At 53.3% G+C, this 20,105-nt stretch overlaps 1 protein-coding gene across 1 annotated transcript in view; it reads left to right on the forward strand.

Annotated features, from left to right (window-relative positions):
* The window catches only part of CPNE5 (copine 5), a 194,278-nt gene that overhangs the window by 20,549 nt on the left and 153,624 nt on the right, over positions 1–20,105 (forward strand). The window contains exons 2-3 of the mRNA XM_037885250.2: positions 12,668–12,708; positions 19,680–19,726. Coding sequence (XP_037741178.1) covers positions 12,668–12,708; positions 19,680–19,726 — 88 coding nt within the window. The remainder of the gene's footprint in view (positions 1–12,667; positions 12,709–19,679; positions 19,727–20,105) is intronic.

Consider the following 20,105-nt stretch of genomic DNA (forward strand, 5'->3'; position numbering starts at 1 on the left):
AGCATGTTCCCTAATTGATCAGCAACGAAACAACGTTAACCGGGATGACGTTAAGTGAGGAGTTACTGTACGCTATATCCACCGGATCCCCCTTGTCCACATGCTTATTTACCCCCTCAAAGAATTCTAGTAGATTGGTGAGGCATGATTTCCTTTTACAAAAAATATGTGGACTCTTCCCCAACAAATCATGTACATCTATGTGTCTGACAATTTTGTTCTGTACTATAGTTTCAACCAGTTTGCCCAGTACTGATGTCAGGCCTGTAATTGCCAGGATCGCCTCTGGAGCCCTTTTAAAAAATTGTTATCACATTAGCTATCCTCCAGTCATTTGATACAGAAGCTGATTTAAATGATAGGTTACAAACCACAGTTAGTAGTTCTGCAATTTCACATTTGAGTTCCTTCAGAACTCTTGGGTGAATACCACCTGGTCCTGGTGACTTATTACTGCTTAGTTTATCAATTTGTTCCAAAACTTCCTCTATTGACACCTCAATTTGGGACAGATTTTTCACCTAAAAAGAATGGCTCAGGTTTGGGAATCTCCCTCACATCCTCAACTGTGAAGACCGATGCAAAGAATTCATTAATTTCCCCGCAATGGCCCTATTGTCTTTGAGTGCTCCTTTAGCATCTCGATCGTCCAGTGGCCCCACGGGTTGTTTAGAAGGCTCTCTGCGTCTGATGTACTTAAAAATTTTTTTGCTATTACTTTTTGAGTCTTTGGCTGTTCTTCAAATTCTTTTTTGGCCTTCCTAATTGTATTTTTACACTTCATTTGCCAGAGTTTATGCTCCTTTCTATTTTCCTCACTAGGATTTAACTTCCACTTTTTAAAGGATGCCTTTTTGCCTCTCACTGCTTCTTTTACTTTGTAGTTTAGCCACAGTGGCTCTTTTTTTGGTTCTCTTACTGTGTTTTTTAATTTGGGGTGTACATTTAAGTTGAGCCTCTATTATGGTGTCTCTAAAAAGTTTCCATGCAGTTTGCAGGGATTTCACTTTTGGCACTGTACCTTTTACTTTCTGTTTAACTAACTTCCTCATTTTGTGTAGTTCCCCTTTCTGAAATTAAATGTACAGTGCTGGGCTGCTGTGGTGTTTTCTTTGCCACAGGGATGTTACGTTTAATTATATTATGGTCACTGTTACCAAGTGGTCCAGCTATATTCACCTCTTGGACCAGATCCTGTGCTCCACTTAGGACTAAATCAAGAATTGCTTCTCCTCTGGTGGGTTCCAGGACTAGCTGCTCCAAGAAGCAGTCATTTAAAGTGTGAAGAAACTTTATCTCTGCATCCCATCCTGAGGTGACATGTATCCAGTCAATATGGGGATAATTGAAATCTCCCCATTATTATTATTGAGTTTTTTATTTTTATAGCCTCTCTAATCTCCCTGAGCATTTCACAGTCACTTTCACCATCCTGGTCAGGTGGTCGGTAATATATCCCTACCGCTATATTCTTATTATTCAAGCATGGAATTACTATCCATAGAGATTCTATGGTACAGTTTGGTTCATTTAAGATTTTTACTTCATTTGATTCTACGCTTTCTTTCACATATAGTGCCCCTCCCCCACCGGCACGACCGGTTCTGTCCTTCTGAGAAATTTTGCACCCTGGTATTACTGTGTCCTACTGAAAGCGGCAAAGAGTCCTGTGGCACCTGTAGGCTGACAGACCTATTGGAGCATAAGCTTTCGTGGGTGAATCCCCACTTCGTCGGATGCGTCCCATTGATTATCCTCATTCCACCAAGCTTCTGTGATGCCTGTTATATCAATAGCCTCATGTAATACGAGGCACTCTAGTTCACCCATCTTATTATTTAGACCTCTAGCATTTGTATATAAGCACTTTAAAAACTTGTCACTTTTCAGCTGTCTGCCATTACATGATGTAATTGAATGGGACTTTTTTTCATTTGACTTTTTCTCATCAGATCCTGTATTTTATTGTCTTCCATCCTCTCCTCCTTACTAGGACAAAGAGAATCTCCATTAATAGATCCTCCCCTAAGGGATGTCTCTGTCCAAACCATGTGCTCCTCTGCACCTATCGGCTTCCCCCAGCCCTTAGTTAAAAACTGCTCTAAGACCTTTTTAATGTTAAGTGCCAGCAATCTGGTTCCAGTTTGGTTTAGGTGGAGCCCATCCTTCCTGTACAGGCTCCCCCTTTCCCAAAAGGTGCCCCAGTTCCTAATAAATCTAAACGCCTCCTCCCTACACCATCGTCTCACCCACGCATTGAGACCCTGCAGTTCTGCCCGTGTCCCTGGCCCTGCGCGTGGAACTGGGAGCATCTCAGAGAATGCGACCATGGAGTCCTGGACTTCAATCTCTTACCAGCAGCCTAAATTTGGCCTCCAGGACCTCTCTCCTACCCTTCCCTATGTCATTGGTACATAAGCCCTGACTTACCAAGTTGCCTGGGGGGTGGGGTGTGCTCAACCCACACTCTGCCCAGGGCCCGCCCCCACTCCACCCCTTCCTCCAAGCCCCAGCCCCTGCCCATCTCCCCCGACCCCCTCCAGCCGGCCCTTGCTGCTAACTGGGGACCTGAAGACGAGGCTGCCCAGGGTGTACAGGCTGCGGAGCAGACTCATGGGGCAGAGGGAGGCCCCACCGGGGCTTGAGCTCCGCCCACCCCTCGGACCCCGGCTTGGTGTCCCGCTGCGTCCCTCTCCTGCTGGCCCCATACGCTGCTGCCCTGGTCTCCGGCCCCAGCTCTAGCTCTGCCCAGGCCTGCCCCCGCAAGGCACATGCCAGGCATGGGGCTGGAGATCGGGGCAGCAGAGAGCAATGCAGGCAGGCAGACAGACACACAGCCAGGGTTGGGAGACCCAGCCTGCAGATTCAGGGGGCTCTGGACCTGAATTGGGTGGGCCTGGTTGGATCCTAAATGGGTGGCCTGTGGCCCACCAAGGCCCACCAGTGGCTATGCCTCCCCGTGCCCCCCGCCTCTTTCTGTCCCATCCTCTTCACTTCCGGTTCTCCCCCACCAGCGCTGTGGAACTGCTGATCACTGGCGGGCGGGAGGTGCTGGGGGGAGCGGGAGGCACTGATCAGCGGGGCTGCCGGTGGGTGGGGAGGCACTAGGGGGAGGGGGAGGCACTGACCTGTGGGGCTGCCAGTCTGTGCTGAGCACCCACTGTTTATTTTCCATGGGTGCTGCAGCCTTGGAGCACCCACGGAGTCAGTGCCTATGCACTGGTACTGTGACAGGGTCGGGCCAGATGGCTATAGGAGAGTAATAGAAGGCAGATATATTAGCCCCAGGCTAAGTAGGTCCCTTTTCCTTGGGTAAGGTAACAGGGAAGGTTCCAGAACAATCAGGAACCTTCTGGAGACAATTAAGACAGGCTGATTAGAACACCTGCAGCCAATCAAGAAGCTGCTAGAATCAATTAAGGCAGGCTAATCAGGGCACCTGGGTTTTAAAAAGGAGCAGTCTGGAGCTGGGTGCATGTGAGAGCTAGGAGCAAGAGGCACTAGGAGCTGAGAGTGAGAACGCGCACTGTTGGAGGACTGAGGAGTACAAGTATTATCAGACACCAGGAGGAAGGTCCTATGGTGAGGATAAAGAAGGTGTTGGGAGGAGGCCATGGGGAAGTAGCCCAGGGAGCTGTCGCTGTCGCACAGCTGTTCCAGGAGGCAGTCTAGACAGCTGCATTCCACAGGGCCCTGGGCTGGAACCCGGAGTAGAGGGCGGGCCCGGGTTCCCCCCAAACCTCCCAACTCCTGGTCAGACCCAGGAGGAGTCGACCTGGACTGTGAATTCAGAAAAACGGCCAAGCTGAGGGCTGCCATGAAGCTCCAAGGCGAGCAAATCCTCCAATAGTAGAAGAGGACAGGACAAGGAGTAATGGTCTCAAGTTGCAGTGGGAGAGGTTTAGGTTGGATATTAGGAAAAACTTTTTCACTTGGAGGGTGGTGAAACACTGGAATGCGTTACCTAGGGAGGTGGTGGAATCTCCCTCCTTTGAGGTTTTTAAGGCCCGGCTTGACAAAGCCCTGGCTTGGATGATTTAATTGGGGATTGGTCCTGCTTTGAGCAGGGGGTTGGACTAGATGACCTCCTGAGGTCCCTTCCAACCCTGATATTCTATGATTCTATGAATAAGCGCAAGACCCACCAAGGTAGAGCAGGAACTTTGTCACAGTACCTACATGTACCACGACCACCGGCTCCTCCCCAGCACTACGCATAAGTCTATCTAGATGCCTCGAGAGATCTGCAACTTTCGCACCAGGCAGGCAAGTCACCATACGGTTCTCCTGGTCATCACAAACTTAGCTTTCTATGTTTCTAATGATCGAATCGCCCATTACTAACACCTGTCTTTTCCTAATGACTGGAGTTCCCTCCCCTGGAGAGGTATCCTCAGTGCGAGAGGATACCACAACATCATCTGGAAGGAGGGATCATTTCCCTCTGCTCCAGTTGGATGTTCTCCTTTCCTGAGACTTTCATCCTCCTCAACAGCACAGAGGCTGTCAAAAGGGGAGGGGGGGGGACCGTTCTACAGTGTCCTGGAAAGTCTCATCTATGTACCTCTCTGTCTCCCTTAGCTCCTCCAGCTCAGCCACTCTGGTCTCCAAAGCCCGTACACGGTCTCTGAGGGCCAGGAGCTCCTCGCATCGAATGCACACATACACCACCCACCCACAGGGCAGGGAATCCTACATGCTGCATTGGGTGCAATAAACTGGGTAGCCCCCACTCTGCTGCTGGGCTTCTGCCTGCATTCTCTTTTTACTCCTGCAGCTCATTACTTTGTTGATGTTTTGTTTATATCAAGGGGTGTTTTTGGCTTTTAAGTTTAAAGAATGTTGAGTGTATCTAGCCCCCTCCTCACACTGCCCCTCTAAACTCCCTCACAAAATTCCCTTTTTAGTCGCTGTCTGCTATCCATCAGGTACTTCTCTAGGGCCACGTCTACACTACCCACCGGACCGGCAGGTAGTGATCAATCCCCGATCGCTCTGCCGTCGACTCCGGAACTCCACCAGGGCGAGAGGCGGAAGCGGAGTCGACGGGGGAGCGGCGGCCGTCGATCCCGCGCTGCGAGGACGCAAAGTAAGTGATTCTAAGTCGATCTAAGATACATCGACTTCAGCTACGTTATTCTCGTAGCTGAAGTTGCGTATCTTAAATCGATCGATCCCCCTGCTCCCCCCCGTAGTGTAGACCAGGCCTAGTTCTTTTTTGAACCCTGTCATAGTCTTGGCTTTCACAACATCCTCTGGCAAGGAGTTCCACAGGTTGACTGTGTGTTGTGGGAAGAAATACTGCCTTTTGTTTGTTTTAAACCTGCTGCCTATTAATATCATCAGGTGACCCCTAGTTCTTGTGTTATGTGCAGGGGTAAATAACACTTTCCTATTCACTTTCTCCACACCAGTCATGATTTATAGACCTCTATCATATCCCCCCTTAGTCATCTCTGTTTTAAGTGGAATAATCCCAGTCTGTTTAATCTCTCCTCATATAGAAACTGTTCCATCCCCCTAATAATTTTTCATGCTCTTCTCTCTACCTTTTCCAGTTCTAATATATCTTTTCTGAGATGGAGCAACCAGATCTGCACACACTGTTCACGGTGTGGGCGTACCATGGATTTATATAGTGTCATTATATTTACTGTTTTATTATCTTTCCCTCTCCTAATGGTTCCTAATGCTTCTGTTCACTTTTTTGCCTGCTGCTGCACATTGAGTGGATGTTTTCAGAGAACTGTCCACGATGATGCCAAGATCTCTTTATTGAGTGGTAACAACTCATGTAGACCCCATTGTTTTATATGTATAGTTGGGATTATTTTTTCCAACGTGCATTACTTTACGCTTATCAGTGTTGAATTTCATTTGCCATTTTGTTGCCCAGTTTTGTGAGATCCCTTTGCAATTTCTTCACATTCAACTTGGGACTTTTGTATCATCAGCAAATTTTGCTACCTCCCTGTTCACCCCCCTTTCTGGATCATTTATGAATACGTTGCACAGCACTGGTCCCAGTACAGATCCCTGGTGGACCCCGCCATTTACCCCTCTCCATTCTGAAAACTGACCATTTATTCCAACCGTTGTTTCCTGTCTTTTAGCCAGTTACTGGTCCAGGAGAGGATCTTCCCTCTTATCCCATGACTGTTTAGTGTGCTTAAGAGCCGTTGGTGAGGGACCTGTCAAAGGCTTTCTGAAAGTCCGGGTACACTATATCCACGGGATCATCATTGTCCACACATTTGTTGACCGTCTCACAGAATTCTAATGGATTAGCGAGCCATAATTTCCCTTTACAAAAGCGGTATTGACTCTTCCCCAACATATTACACACGGTTGTATGTGACCTGTGGAAATGCTGCTGGTTGCTGTGAATGGTGTGTCTGAGCATGTGTAAGAGAGGGCGAGTGACCCCAGGCAGTCAGTGGTGCAGGAAGAGCTCGCACAGGTTGGTGAGTAGGCAGGACTGGGCGTGCCTAGCTGAGCCCATGGGCGATATGCTGGTGTGTGTGGGGAAGCCATGGGTGATCTCCCCACTGCTCTGCAGGCATGGGGGTGCCCCGAGTGAGTGCTCCACTCCTGATCACCATGCTGAAGGGGCGATGCAGCTCGTGGGCAGATCTCCCAGATGGGCAATGGCAGAGCTGATCCACCAGCCTGGTGCCAGGGACTCTCCCATCAGCCGCGCGGGGCGGGGTGTGGGACTAGCACATCGCACTGCGAGGAGCGGAAACGCTCAGCTACTGGAAGGGGAGGGGTGCGCTCCTTTCTTTAACCTCGGCCATGCCAGGGAGCTTTGCTAGAGCTGCCCCGCTGAGCCTTCGCCATGGCATGCCACATCCCTTGCCATTGCCTCCCCATCCTGGCTGGTCCTGTGCTGGCGCCTGCTGTTGGGTCGGTTTCCAGCAGCCCCTGGGAGCACTGGGCAGCCGGGCAATGGGGACAGAGGCTGAGCGTCCCCTGTGCCAAGCGTCTGAGGCCTGGTATCGCCCATCGGGCCATGTGGGGTGCTGCAGGGTGCGCAGTGCTGCGAAGGGGCTGCGTCCTCTGGGAGGGAGCATGAGCACGGGCTGAGAACAGGGCCTGGGTTCTCTCCCTTACCCCAGTGTCCCTTCACTGACTTCACTGGAGTCACTCCTGATTTACACCAGGGGAATGAAAGGAGAACGGTGCTCAATGGAGTCACTCCTGATTTACACTGGTGAGACAATAAAACTGTCAAAGTGGTGTGAATCCAGAGTAAGTCCATTGAAATCTCTCTAGTGGGTTCACTCCTGATTTATACTGGTGTAACTGAGTGCAACGTCTGGACCAGAGAGCTGGACTCCAGACACCCATTGAGGGTCTGGACCACTGTTCTGATTGACAGTCTCCCTGCGGTCGAAGGGAAATGCACATCTTATCAATGGAGGAATCAATAATCTGTATGCTGTAATGGCGATCGTCACTGGGGATCTCAAAGCACTAAACAGCAGCCTCAGACCAGACACTGAGGTAGCACCAGAGCAGGGACTAGAACCCAGGACTCCTGTCCTCAGCCTTCTCTGTGGCACCACAAGCCCCCTTTGGTAGAGCCCTGTTGCCCCAGGAGATCCCAGGGGACGAGGCTCCGGGAAGGCCTTGGGCTACTTTGCTTTTTGTGCATTAGCAAAGCCCACTTGGGATATTCCCTCTGCTTGCTGGCAACAATTCAATCTTGTATCCTAGCCACGGCCCAGCCAGTCCTGCTCCTTGTACCATGCGCGGCACTCGGCAGAGCTCAGCTCCCCCCACTGTGTGGAAAAGGGGCTGGACGCAGATTTGCCAGGTCTGTGTGCACCTGCCTGAGGGGCTGCCGTGCAAAGCGCGTCATCCTCTCTCTGCTACGCTGGTGGCTGGATCCCCCTCCCCGGTGTCTGAGCCCACTGCAGATGCCTGGTGAGCAGGGGAAGCCCTTCCCTGGAGCGGGAGGGCTGGTAAATCCCAAGTATGCAGGAGACAGTAATGAGAAGCACACGTGATATTCTGATAACTTGCCTGCGCTGGGGCTAGGGACGGGGAGAGGGGACGGAGACAGAGAGAAAATACTGACGTCGGCTGGGGCTGCCTTCCCTCGCTTTTAGAACCAGCAACTGTTGAAAACCAGGGGCCGACGCGCAGCTGGTGCCAATCAGCTGCTCTGATTTGTAGGGCTGGGTGCTGGTTTACCCCAGCTGGGGTCTGGCACAGCTCCTGAGTGCTGGTTTATTTCCTTTGAGGTCCAGGGCGTGCTGGCAGAAGGTGCCAGGTGGCTCCGCAAACAGGCAGCTATGTAGATTGTACGCTCACCAGAGCAGGGCCTGGCTTCTCATTATATATGTGTGGCACCTGGTGTGATGGGCTCTGACCCTCGCTGGCCCACCTAGGCTCCATCCCAGCATCAGTAATCGCATTGCCCATCACAGCCCGGGAGAGGCAGCCACGGCATCTCAGCCCTGCCCTGTCAGGTTTGTCCTCCAGTCTCCACAGCCCACTCACCCCTGGGCTCTCCGCTGAGGCTGCAAACGAGGAAGCCAGTTGTCACATTGGTTTTCTGTCAACGCTTGTGTGTTTGAAAGGAGGCTGAGACCCGCTGAATTCATGGCATACAGGCCACAGCTGCCTGGCGCCATCGATGGGTGGCCATGCTGTCGTTACCACTGGTCCGGCTGTGAGGTGTTTGGTCCGGCTGAGCCCCCAGTTCACTGGTGGAGAGACAGGTCCGCAAATGTTGGGTTTGGCATCTTTGTGTTAGCAGCAGCTTTTCCTGGATTCTCTTGGCATTTGTGGACGTAGAGAGAAGCCCTGTCTTAGTCAGAAGGGCTGTGGTGCATTGGCACAGCCATAGTGAGGAGCCCAGATCTGGGGTCAGGACTGAGGGGCACTGGCAGAGCTGGGTGGGAGAGAGCCCAGGACTGGAACAGCAGAGGGGCAATGAGTGAGGAGTGAAATACATCAGCTGAGCAGTGCGCGGGGGGGAGCCAGGGCTGGGATTGAGGGGCTCAGGCCAGGGAGTGCTGCAAAGTGAACTGAGCTGCTCTGACAGCCAAGGAAGAGGAGCAGTTTGAGCAGGAGGCCAGGGTTGAAGGGCCAGGAGCTTAGAGGAGGCTGGCAGCAGGAGGGAGTACGACCCAGATGTGGCTAATGTAGTGCCAATCTGGCTAATGTAGTGCCAATCTTTAAAAAAGGGAAGAAGGAGGATCCTGGGAACTACAGGCCAGTCAGCCTCACCTCAGTCCCCGGAAAAATCATGGAGCAGGTCCTCGAGGAATCAATCCTGAAGCACTTACACAAGAGGAAAGTGATCAGGAACAGTCAGCATGGATTCACCAAGGGTAGGTCATGCCTGACTAATCTAATTGCCTTCTATGATGAGATTACTGGTTCTGTGGATGAAGGGAAAGCAGTGGATGTATTGTTTCTAGACTTTAGCAAAGCTTTTGACACGGTCTCCCACAGTATTCTTGTCAGCAAGTTAAAGAAGTATGGGCTGGATGAATGCACTATAAGGTGGGTAGAAAGTTGGCTAGATTGTCGGGCTCAACGGGTAGTGATCAATGGCTCCATGTCTAGTTGGCAGCCGGTATCAAGTGCAGTGCCCCAGGGGTCGGTCCTGGGGCCGGTTTTGTTCAATATCTTCATAAATGATCTGGAGGATGGTGTGGATTGCACTCTCAGCAAATTTGCGGATGATACTAAACTGGGAGGAGTGGTAGATACGCTGGAGGGGAGGGATAGGATACAGAGGGACCTAGACAAATTGGAGGATTGGGCCAAAAGAAACCTGATGAGGTTCAATAAGGATAAGTAAAAAAGAAGCTTACAAGAAGTGGAAGGTTGGACATATGACCAGGGAAGAGTATAAAAATATTGCTCGGGCATGTAGGAAAGATATCAGGAGGGCCAAATCGCACCTGGAGCTGCAGCTAGCAAGAGATGTCAAGAGTAACAAGAAGGGTTTCTTCAGGTATGTTGGCAACAAGAAGAAAGCCAAGGAAAGTGTGGGCCCCTTACTGAATGAGGGAGGCAACCTAGTGACAGAGGATGTGGAAAAAGCTAATGTACTCAATGCTTTTTTTGCCTCTGTTTTCACTAACAAGGTCAGCTCCCAGACTGCTGCGCTGGGCATCACAAAATGGGGAAGAGATGGCCAGCCCTCTGTGGAGATAGAGGTGGTTAGGGACTATTTAGAAAAGCTGGACGTGCACAAGTCCATGGGGCCGGACGAGTTGCATCCGAGAGTGCTGAAGGAATTGGCGGCTGTGATTGCAGAGCCCTTGGCCATTATCTTTGAAAACTCGTGGCGAACGGGGGAAGTCCCGGATGACTGGAAAAAGGCTAATGTAGTGCCAATCTTTAAAAAAGGGAAGAAGGAGGATCCTGGGAACTACAGGCCAGTCAGCCTCACCTCAGTCCCTGGAAAAATCATGGAGCAGGTCCTCAAAGAATCAATCCTGAAGCACTTACATGAGAGGAAAGTGATCAGGAACAGTCAGCATGGATTCACCAAGGGAAGGTCATGCCTGACTAATCTAATCGCCTTTTATGATGAGATTACTGGTTCTGTGGATGAAGGGAAAGCAGTGGATGTATTGTTTCTTGACTTTAGCAAAGCTTTTGACACGGTCTCCCACAGTATTCTTGTCAGCAAGTTAAAGAAGTATGGGCTGGATGAATGCACTATAAGGTGGGTAGAAAGTTGGCTAGATTGTCGGGCTCAATGGGTAGTGATCAATGGCTCCATGTCTAGTTGGCAGCTGGTATCAAGTGGAGTGACCCAAGGGTCGGTCCTGGGGCCGGTTTTGTTCAATATCTTCATAAATGATCTGGAGGATGGTGTGGATTGCACTCTCAGCAAATTTGTGGATGATACTAAACTGGGAGGAGTGGTAGATACGCTGGAGGGGAGGGATAGGATACAGAAGGACCTAGACAAATTGGAGGATTGGGCCAAAAGAAATCTGATGAGGTTCAATAAGGATAAGTGCAGGGTCCTGCACTTAGGATGGAAGAATCCAATGCACCGCTACAGACTAGGGACCGAATGGCTCGGCAGCAGTTCTGCGGAAAAGGACCTAGGGGTGACAGTGGACGAGAAGCTGGATATGAGTCAGCAGTGTGCCCTTGTTGCCAAGAAGGCCAATGGCATTTTGGGATGTATAAGTAGGGGCATAGCGAGCAGATTGAGGGACGTGATCGTTCCCCTCTGTTCGACACTGGTGAGGCCTCATCTGGAGTACTGTGTCCAGTTTTGGGCCCCACACTACAAGAAGGATGTGGATAAATTGGAGAGAGTCCAGCGAAGGGCAACAAAAATGATTAGGGGTCTAGAGCACATGACTTATGAGGAGAGGCTGAGGGAGCTGGGATTGTTTAGTCTGCAGAAGAGAAGAATGAGGGGGGATTTGATAGCTGCTTTCAACTACCTGAAAGGGGGTTCCAAAGAGGATGGCTCTAGACTGTTCTCAATGATAGAAGATGACAGAACAAGGAGTAATGGTCTCAAGTTGCAATGGGGGAGGTTTAGATTGGATATTAGGAAAAACTTTTTCACTAAGAGGGTGGTGAAACACTGGAATGCGTTACCTAGGGAGGTGGTAGAATCTCCTTCCTTAGAGGTTTTTAAGGTCAGGCTTGACATAGCCCTGGCTGGGATGATTTAACTGGGAATTGGTCCTGCTTCGAGCAGGGGGTTGGACTAGATGACCTTCTGGGGTCCCTTCCAACCCTGATATTCTATGATTCTATGATTCTAAGTGCAGGGTCCTGCACTTAGGACGGAAGAACCCAATGCACAGCTACAGACTAGGGACCGAATGGCTAGGCAGCAGTTCTGCGGAAAAGGACCTAGGGGTTACAGTGGACGAGAAGCTGGACATGAGTAAGCAGTGTGCCCTTGTTGCCAAGAAGGCCAATGGCATTTTGGGATGTATAAGTAGGGGCATAGCGAGCAGATCGAGGGACGTGATCGTTCCCCTCTATTCGACACTGGTGAGGCCTCATCTGGAGTACTGTGTCCAGTTTTGGGCCCCACACTACAAGAAGGATGTGGATAAATTGGAGAGAGTCCAGCGAAGGGCAACAAAAATGATTAGGGGTCTGGAACACATGACTTATGAGGAGAGGCTGAGGGAACTGGGATTGTTTAGTCTGCAGAAGAGAAGAATGAGGGGGGATTTGATAGCTGCTTTCAGCTACCTGAGAGGTGGTTCCAGAGAGGATGGTTCTAGACTATTCTCAGTGGTAGAAGAGGACAGGACAAGGAGTAATGGTCTCAAGTTGCAGTGGGGGAGGTTTAGATTGGATATTAGGAAAAACTTTTTCACTAGGAGGGTGGTGAAACACTGGAATGCGTTACCTAGGGAGGTGGTAGAATCTCCTTCCTTGGAAGTTTTTAAGGTCAGGCTTGACAAAGCCCTGGCTGGGATGATTTGATTGGGGATTGGTCCTGCTTTGAGCAGGGGGTTGGACTAGATGACCTCCTGAGGTCCCTTCCAACCCTGATATTCTATGATTCTGTGATTGGATCATGCCCACTTCAGGCTGGGGCTTGGCAGGGCTGTGAAATGCCTCTGCCCAGAGACAGTCTATGGGGACCCCTTTGGCTGGGGAGCAGCCAGAGCCTCATCATCACCTGTTCTCTTCTGCTTCCTTCCAGGCACCTCTTGGACAAGGACACCTTCTCCAAGTCTGACCCAAGTAAGTACCAAGGGGGGTTGTGCTGGCCAGGGCCGGGGGTGCTTTAGAGCTCGTAGGATCCAATCTGCCACTTGGGGTCAGAGGAGGAGCTGGCTTCAGCCAGAGGCCCCAGTCCTGGGAGCTGATTGGCAGAATGCTGGGGCCCAGGGCACAGGGCACAGCAAGTCGTCCATAGGACAGACCCACCTGGCTGTGGTTGGAAAGCTTCCCGCTGTCCTGGCCCAACGCAGGTTATCGATCTGTGGTTCTGCTCTAAGTTTGTCTCCCGTGTGTGATCTCACTCGACTCTCAATTTTGCCCTCTGGCCTGTCTGGGACTCTGCCCCAGCTCCTGCTCTGACCGCTAGGCCTCACTGCTCACATCCTGGTAGTGATGTGCTAAGGGAGCCCAGGGCGGCTGGGGGTCTCCAGTACAACTGCTGTTGACCCTGGTGGGCGGCTTCTTCAACCTCCCTCCGCCTCCCTCTGCAGACTTGGGCCTGAGGGGGGCGGGCTCTCAGGGAAGCGTCTCGGTCCCTTCTGCTCCCTGTTGGTCAGGGGCCCCAGGGAGAGCTGGGGTGGGGTATGTCAGCACAGGAGCAGCCCAGCCCAGTGGCCAGAGGCCTGCGCACATCGGTCTGTGAGCCCCTGCACAGCAGTGGGGCCAAGGCAAGCTGGGATCAGTCAGCCCGAGGGTGACCAGATGTCCCGATTTTATAGGGACAGTCCCGATATTTGGGGCTTTTTCTTATATAGGTGCCAATTACCCACCACCCCCACATCCACTCCAGCCCAGCCCCAGAGAACCCCTTGCAGGGGACACTGAGTGTGGGACTTCAGGGGCAGCAGGTCTCAGCGTTGGGGATTGGGGCGCTCCTGGTCCGAAGCAGGGTCCAGCAGGCTAGTACTGGGTGCAGAGTGCGACCAGCTGGACCTGGAGCTGATCTCTGATGCGCCACTAGGATATTCACATTCCTGGGATGAACTACGCCAAGCCCAGCCGAACGCCCTCTGGCAGCCCCGTGTGCAGATTGCCTTGCAAACAGCTGCTCCGTTCAGTAAATAGCATTAGAATCGAGCCCACGGCTCCTTGACTTGTCTCCAGATGACAATTTGCTGAGAGTGTCTCTCCTCTGCCGATATCCCCAGCCCAGTGTGAAATTAGCCAGAGATCCCCCGGGTTAGCTTTTAACTCGTTGGTGCAGCGTGAGCCTGGCCCGGCCTGCAGGGAGCAGAGGCCTGGGGGAAGGGGGCTGGGGGGCAGCGTGTCATCCAGCACATGGCACTGCAGGGACAGTCACGCTAAGCACACGGGAGTGCACGTGAGGCCGCACTGGATCAGTTATGGGGCAGGGGGAGGGGGGTTGGAGCCGTAGAGCCTCCGTCACTGATTCAAGTCCCATCCAGGCCAGAGGTGACTGTTTGCTGGTCCCTGTGTGAGATGAGTTTGCTGGGTCTCAGTCTGGTTCCTAGTGACTGAATCCATCGATACAGCTGCCTGCAGTGAGCGAGAGCCTGCGTACCAACCTCAGGGCAGACTGGAGGGAGCAGGGCCCACACGCCACCTTGGCCGAGTTGTGTCCTTAGATTTCCAGCTGCCCAATATCAAGTGTGAATGTCTCTGGCGCTGCAACACCTGGACACGGAGTGGCAGACAGTCCCCTTGGGCACACCGGTTTGTCTTGCCGCCCATCCACCTTTGTGGTAGCTGGTCCCTTCACCACAGATCACAGCGAGGTTCAGGTCACTCCCAGTCCCAAAGGACCACTCACTTACCCCAGGTCAACTGCACCTCAGATCTCACCCCAAAGACCAGGCTTGCAGCCAATCCTCTAACAAACTATCTACAGATGTATTAAGTAGTGTGACGGGGCAAGGCCAGATGGCTATAGTAAAGTAGTGGGAGATAGATATATTAGCACCAGGCTAAACAAATCCCTGGTACCAGGATAAGTTAAATGGCAGCTGCTCCAGGTCAATTAAGACACCTGGGGCCAATTAAGAACTTTCCAGAAGGCAGGGAGAATGCTAGGTTGATTGGGACACCTGAAGCCAATCAGGGACTGGCTGAAACTAGTGAAAAGCCTCCCAGTTAGTCAGGTGGGGGTGCATGTCAGGAGCTGTGGGAGGAAGTTGCGCTGTTGGAGAGGCTGAGTAGTACACACCATATCAGGCACAAGGAAGGAGGCCCTGAGGTAAGGGTGAAGCGGAGCTTGAGGAAGTGGGGGCTGCTGTGGGGAAGTAGCCCAGGGAATTGTACGTGTCATGTTTCTAAAAGGTCAGCTAACATAGCTGATACTATTAGGGTCCCTGGGCTGGAGCCTGGAGTAGAGAGGGGGCCCGAGCTCCCCCCTTTGCCCCCCCCCTCCGATTAATCACTGAGACTGGGAGACAACAGAGACTGTGCAAGGAAGGATAACTTCCCCTCACCTCCCTCGCTGGCTTATGATGAAAATGGCTCAGTAGGCTGTGACCCTTGCCTCTAGAGAGAGAAGGGTTACGTGGAGGGTCGCAGTGAGCCTCTGAGGTTAGCGAAATCTGCCAGGAAACGCAGGACCCACGGAGACAAGGACAGAGCTTTGTCACAGTAGGGAAAGGACACGAGAATTATTGACAGGGTTAAAGCAGGTGAACAGAGAGACATTTTGAAACTTAAGATTGTAACTTATTTGTATAATACAGCAGAACCTCAAAGATAGTGTAAGGGGACTGTTGCCCCCTTACTAACATTCCGTGGGGGTGTTTTAGTTGCTAGCTCCCAGTACTAGAAAGGGGGAAGGGTCGATGGGGAATCAGGACCCTGAGACTGACAGCCCCCAGGAACAATGGGGAGAGGCCAATGCTCCAGGTCAACCTCAATGACAGGGCGGGCAGGCTAATCAGGGAGTCAGGAGGCCGGGGAGGTCCCGTCCTCCGTATGAGCTGGATTTGCCTGGGTCAGACCGAGTGGGGCCGAGCTAAGGAGAAAGCAGGGGCCCAAGCTGAGCTGGGGAGCAGAGCTGGGCCAGATCCAGAGGGGCCAGAAAAGCAGCCCAGAGAGAACAGACCCTGTCCTGGGAGTGGAGCTGCAGCAACCAGAGCCAGAGGTGCCAGAGAAGCAGCCCAGGGAGTGGGAGGCAGAGCAGCAGCCGTGCTGAGACCGAGTGGTGGAGCTGGGGCTGGAGCAGTCCGGAGCTGGGTGCGGTGAGCAGCTGGGGAGAGCGAGGGGGACCCTGGGCAGCAGGCCCAGCACAGGGAGATGCCTCAGCCAAGAGGCTCTGCAGGCCAGGCTTGGATCGTAACCCCGACAGGGCGGGGGCGACACTGGGAAGAAGGGTCCTGCCACTTAGAGCCTGAGAGCGTGTGGCCACCACCAGAGCAAGTGTCCAACCCGCAGCATCCCTACTGCACAGCCACGGCCTGAGCAGGGGCCTGGGACTTACAAGGAACAGACTGTGAACTGCCCTGACGTTCCAGAGACACTGTTTGTGATGTTCCCAGCCACAGAGCGGGGTGATGTGTTTCCTTTCACCTTTCCCATTTTTCCTGATTCTTTTTAAAATTAATTGTTGATTAAATAACTTGCATTTGCTTTAACTTGTATGTAATGGACAGTGGGTCAGAGAAGTGCCCAGTGCAGAGAGAGTACCCCGGAGTGGGGACACACTAGCCCCTGTCCTAGGGGACCACAGCAGGGTTGGGGGTTGAGCCTCCCAGGAATCCTGGGCCCAGCCTTGTTGGGGTTACGAGGACTCTGCCAGCCAGGAGAGTGGAAGGGGAGTCCTCAAGGGCAGGGAGGCCTCTGGGTAAAGGAAGTGGGAGCGAGGACTCAGATCCTTTCGCTAGCCTACTTCACTGGGGTCGTGCAGAAGCCAGGAAAGTTTACCCACCATAGCAAGATTATTCCCCCGCTTACAGTAGGAACACCAGAGTTACGGACTGGCCGGTCAACCGGACCCCGTGTGGAATTGGCAGTATGCAATCAGGCAGTGCAGAGACAAAACCAAACCCCAGCAAATACTGTACTGCAGGCTTCTCAACCATTTTCTTTCTGAGCCCCCCTCCAACATACTATAAAAACTCCAAGGCCCAGTAGGAGGCCGGGGGCTTGGGGCTTTAGCCCTGCAGGGCTCAGGGCTTCAGACTTCAGCCATGGGGGGAGGGCGGAGTTGGGGCTGCAGCCACACGGTGAGGGGGGGAGGGGTGCTCTGGGGTCTGACCCTCGGGAACACTGGGGCTCAGGGCTTTAGACCTGGGGTGGGAAGAGCTCTGGGGTTCAGTGCTTTAGTCCCACAGCTCCATTCCCAGCTTCAGCCCTGAGGGGGGCGCCGGGCCCTGGGGCTTTAGCTATGAGGGGAGCACTGGTTTCAGCTCCAGCATTCCCCCCGTGCGTGTAACTAAAGCCCTGAGCCCTAGTGTCCCCCCCAGCAGCTGAAAGCAGGAGCAGTGCTGTGAGAAGCCCTGAGCCCCGGTGCTCCCCGCGAAGCTGAAGCTGGGAATGGAGCTGTGGGGCTGAAGCTACCCGCAGGTCTAAAGCCCTGAGCCCTGGTGCAGGGCAGAAACCCTGAGCCCCACACCAGGAGCCATGGCGCCCCAAGGGTCAGACACCTTGAACCCCCCCACCCTCCCGGAGCCCTGACTCCATCCCCCCACATCTGCAGCCCCAACCCCGCCCCGTGGCTGACGTCCGTAATGTCTTGTTCAGTGTTAAGAACAGTCTTCATTCCCATATTTCTGAGGTTCTGCTGTAGAAGCTTCTATAATAAACGAGCTCTATATGTCCTTTAAGGCTCCTGGGGATCTCTTACATATGTCTAGTAACCCTCCCGTCCCTCCCCCTGACCCGAGTCCAAGCAGCACAGAGATCCAGTTCCTCCTTGTTAGGAGTTTTTATTCCCCTCCTACCGTGTGCTCTGAGCTGCAAACTCAGCCAGTGGGAGGAATCCACTCGCATTTCCCGGGGCAAGGGCAGAACAGCCAACATCTTTCATCCTCTTCAACGTCTCACAATAGTCCACCTGGCGTCGATGGACCTCTCCTGGGGGGCCAAGCATCACACCTTTGGCTGGAGCCCAGCCCTTCGCGCTAGCTAATGTCTCTCTCCAGGCTGGTGGGTCCCAACGTCACAGGCTCACAATACAACGGCTCACATATCACCGTCCGATAAGAGATACGGACGTTCTGGGTGAGATTGACGGCGGCAGCCGCTCCCAAGCACTCAGTAAAGTCCGAACACAGAATGGGGAGGGATAGCTCAGTGGTTTGCGCATTGGCCTGCTAAACCCAGGGTTGTGAGTTCAATCCTTGAGGGGGCCATTTAGGGATCTGGTGCAAAAATTGGGGATTGGTCCTGCTTTGAGCAAGGGGTTGGACTAGATGACCTCCTGAGGTCCCTTCTAACCCTGATATTCTATGAACACGTCCCTACAGTTCGAATACAGGAAAAGCGGTGTTATCCGGCCCGGTACCAACTGGAATGCTCTATAAACCAGCATTTCTAATCTTCATAGAAAGTCCAGTTTATAGTCTGGCTGGTGCGGGGCTGGTGGCTCCCTACCTGGCTCTTCATGGCTCCCTGCACACGGCACCATGTTCCTCATGCTCCTAGGCAGAGGACCAGCCATGAGGGGTTCGGAGTGCGGGAGGGGGTGCATGGCGTGGGCTCTGGGAGGGAGTTTGGGCGCGGGAGGGGTTTTGGGGTGCCAGATCCAGGTGGCGCTTACCTCAGGCAGCTCCCCGCAATTGGCAACCTGTCTCTGCTGCGGCTAGGTGGCTCTGTGTGCCGCCTCCGCCCGCAGGTGCCGCCCCCGCAGCTCCCATTGGCTGCGGTTCCTGGCCAATGGGAGTAGCGGAGCCAGTGCTCAGGCAAGGTGGGGGATGGGGTAGCGTTGGGTGGGGATCCCCAGGCCAGCAGCCGCTTGTGCTGTTGGCCTGGAGCTGCCCAGGGAGTGGCTCCCTGGGCCAGGCTGTGCTGGGCTCCAGGGTTTCCCATTGCCGTGACACAGAATAATCTCTGGTTTGTCTTTCTGCTTCATGTGGCAGCCACAAAGCCGCCTGCCACATCCCCTGGGCAATTCATTCCACCCCCTCTGAGATGGGCAAGGAGACGCTGCCAACCGGGCAAGCTCAGCATGGCTCCTGTCAGCCCCGGTGCCTGTTCCTCCCCGACCCTCAGCAGAGGTCCCCAGGTTCTGGTCCCATGTGTGTTGGGCCTGGCCAGTGATTCTGGGCTTCTTTAAAGGCAGTCGGGTAGCACTAGCAGTCCCTGCTCTGGGCACATGCCAGGCTGCCATGGGGACTCTGCCCAGGCCTCTGAGCGATGCCGTGTCAGCACTGGGGAAGGCCTGGCCTGTGCTGAAACCATTTCAGAAGAATCTGGGGTACGCAGCTTGGCCTAGACTCAGCCTCCCTGGTGCTGATCCATGGGACAGGGGGCAGCAGGCGTCTGAGGGGTGTAACTGCGCTCAGAGCAGCGCACGGTGACCCCCAGATAGGAACGATGTCTGCAATAATGAATGTACTGATGGAGCACCAGCGTGGCCCCAGGGCAGAGCATTTGGCTGAGACTCAGGCTTCTATTCCTGTCTCTGACACTGAGCAGCTGGATGACCTTGGTCAAGTCACTTCCTTTCTCTGTGCCTCAATTTCCCCTCCCACCCTCTGTCTGTCTGGTCTGTTTGGGGTGGGGAATCTCTCTTAGTAGAGCCTGTAGAGCAATGGGGCCCTGGCCCTGGTGGGAGCCGCTGGGTGCTCGTGGTGATGCAGCTAACGCTGACTAGTGGGGAGGGGAGTGTGTGTGCGGTGGGGGGGAGCCAGAGAGACCCCCTTGAGGGACTAAAATCTTTGCCTTCCAATTCACAAAGGCGACTCTAGAGCCCCACCCTCTCCTTCCTCGGCGTGGGAGAAGGCTCCAGGCTGCTGGACCAGACGCCCCAAAGGAAAGGCGCCTGCCAGTCCAACTGCCCACCGTGCCACGGCCCACATTAACCTGTGTCCTGTTCTCTTTCCCCGCAGTGTGTGTGCTCTACACCCAGGGGATAGAGACCAAGCAGTGGAGGGAGGTAAGAATTGTCCCATTTTTTCCTATTTCTGTGGGAGACCCTGGGTCCTGGGCGGGGCGCAGGGGTGAGAGGGACAGTTGGGATGAGTGGTGAGAGCTTCTGGCCTCCTGGGCTCCATTCCCAGCTCTGCCATTGATTTGCTCTGTATCCTCAGGTGCGTCTCTTCACCATGACATGCCTAAGTTTCCCATCTGCAAAAGGATGTTAATGCTGCTGATGTGGGAACTGTGGGAGGGAATCCAGGATTGTCTGTGAAGCGCGTTGAGAGCCTCACTGAAAGGTCCCCAGAAAAGGGCAAAATATCCAGCAAAATGAGTAAGGAAAGTCCGGAGGAACATCCCAGTGGGATGGGGGGAAGTGGCAGGATTCAGCCTGTTTC

The sequence above is a fragment of the Chelonia mydas genome, chromosome 21 (genome assembly GCF_015237465.2).
Source record: "Chelonia mydas isolate rCheMyd1 chromosome 21, rCheMyd1.pri.v2, whole genome shotgun sequence".
Lineage (NCBI taxonomy): Eukaryota > Metazoa > Chordata > Testudines > Cheloniidae > Chelonia > Chelonia mydas.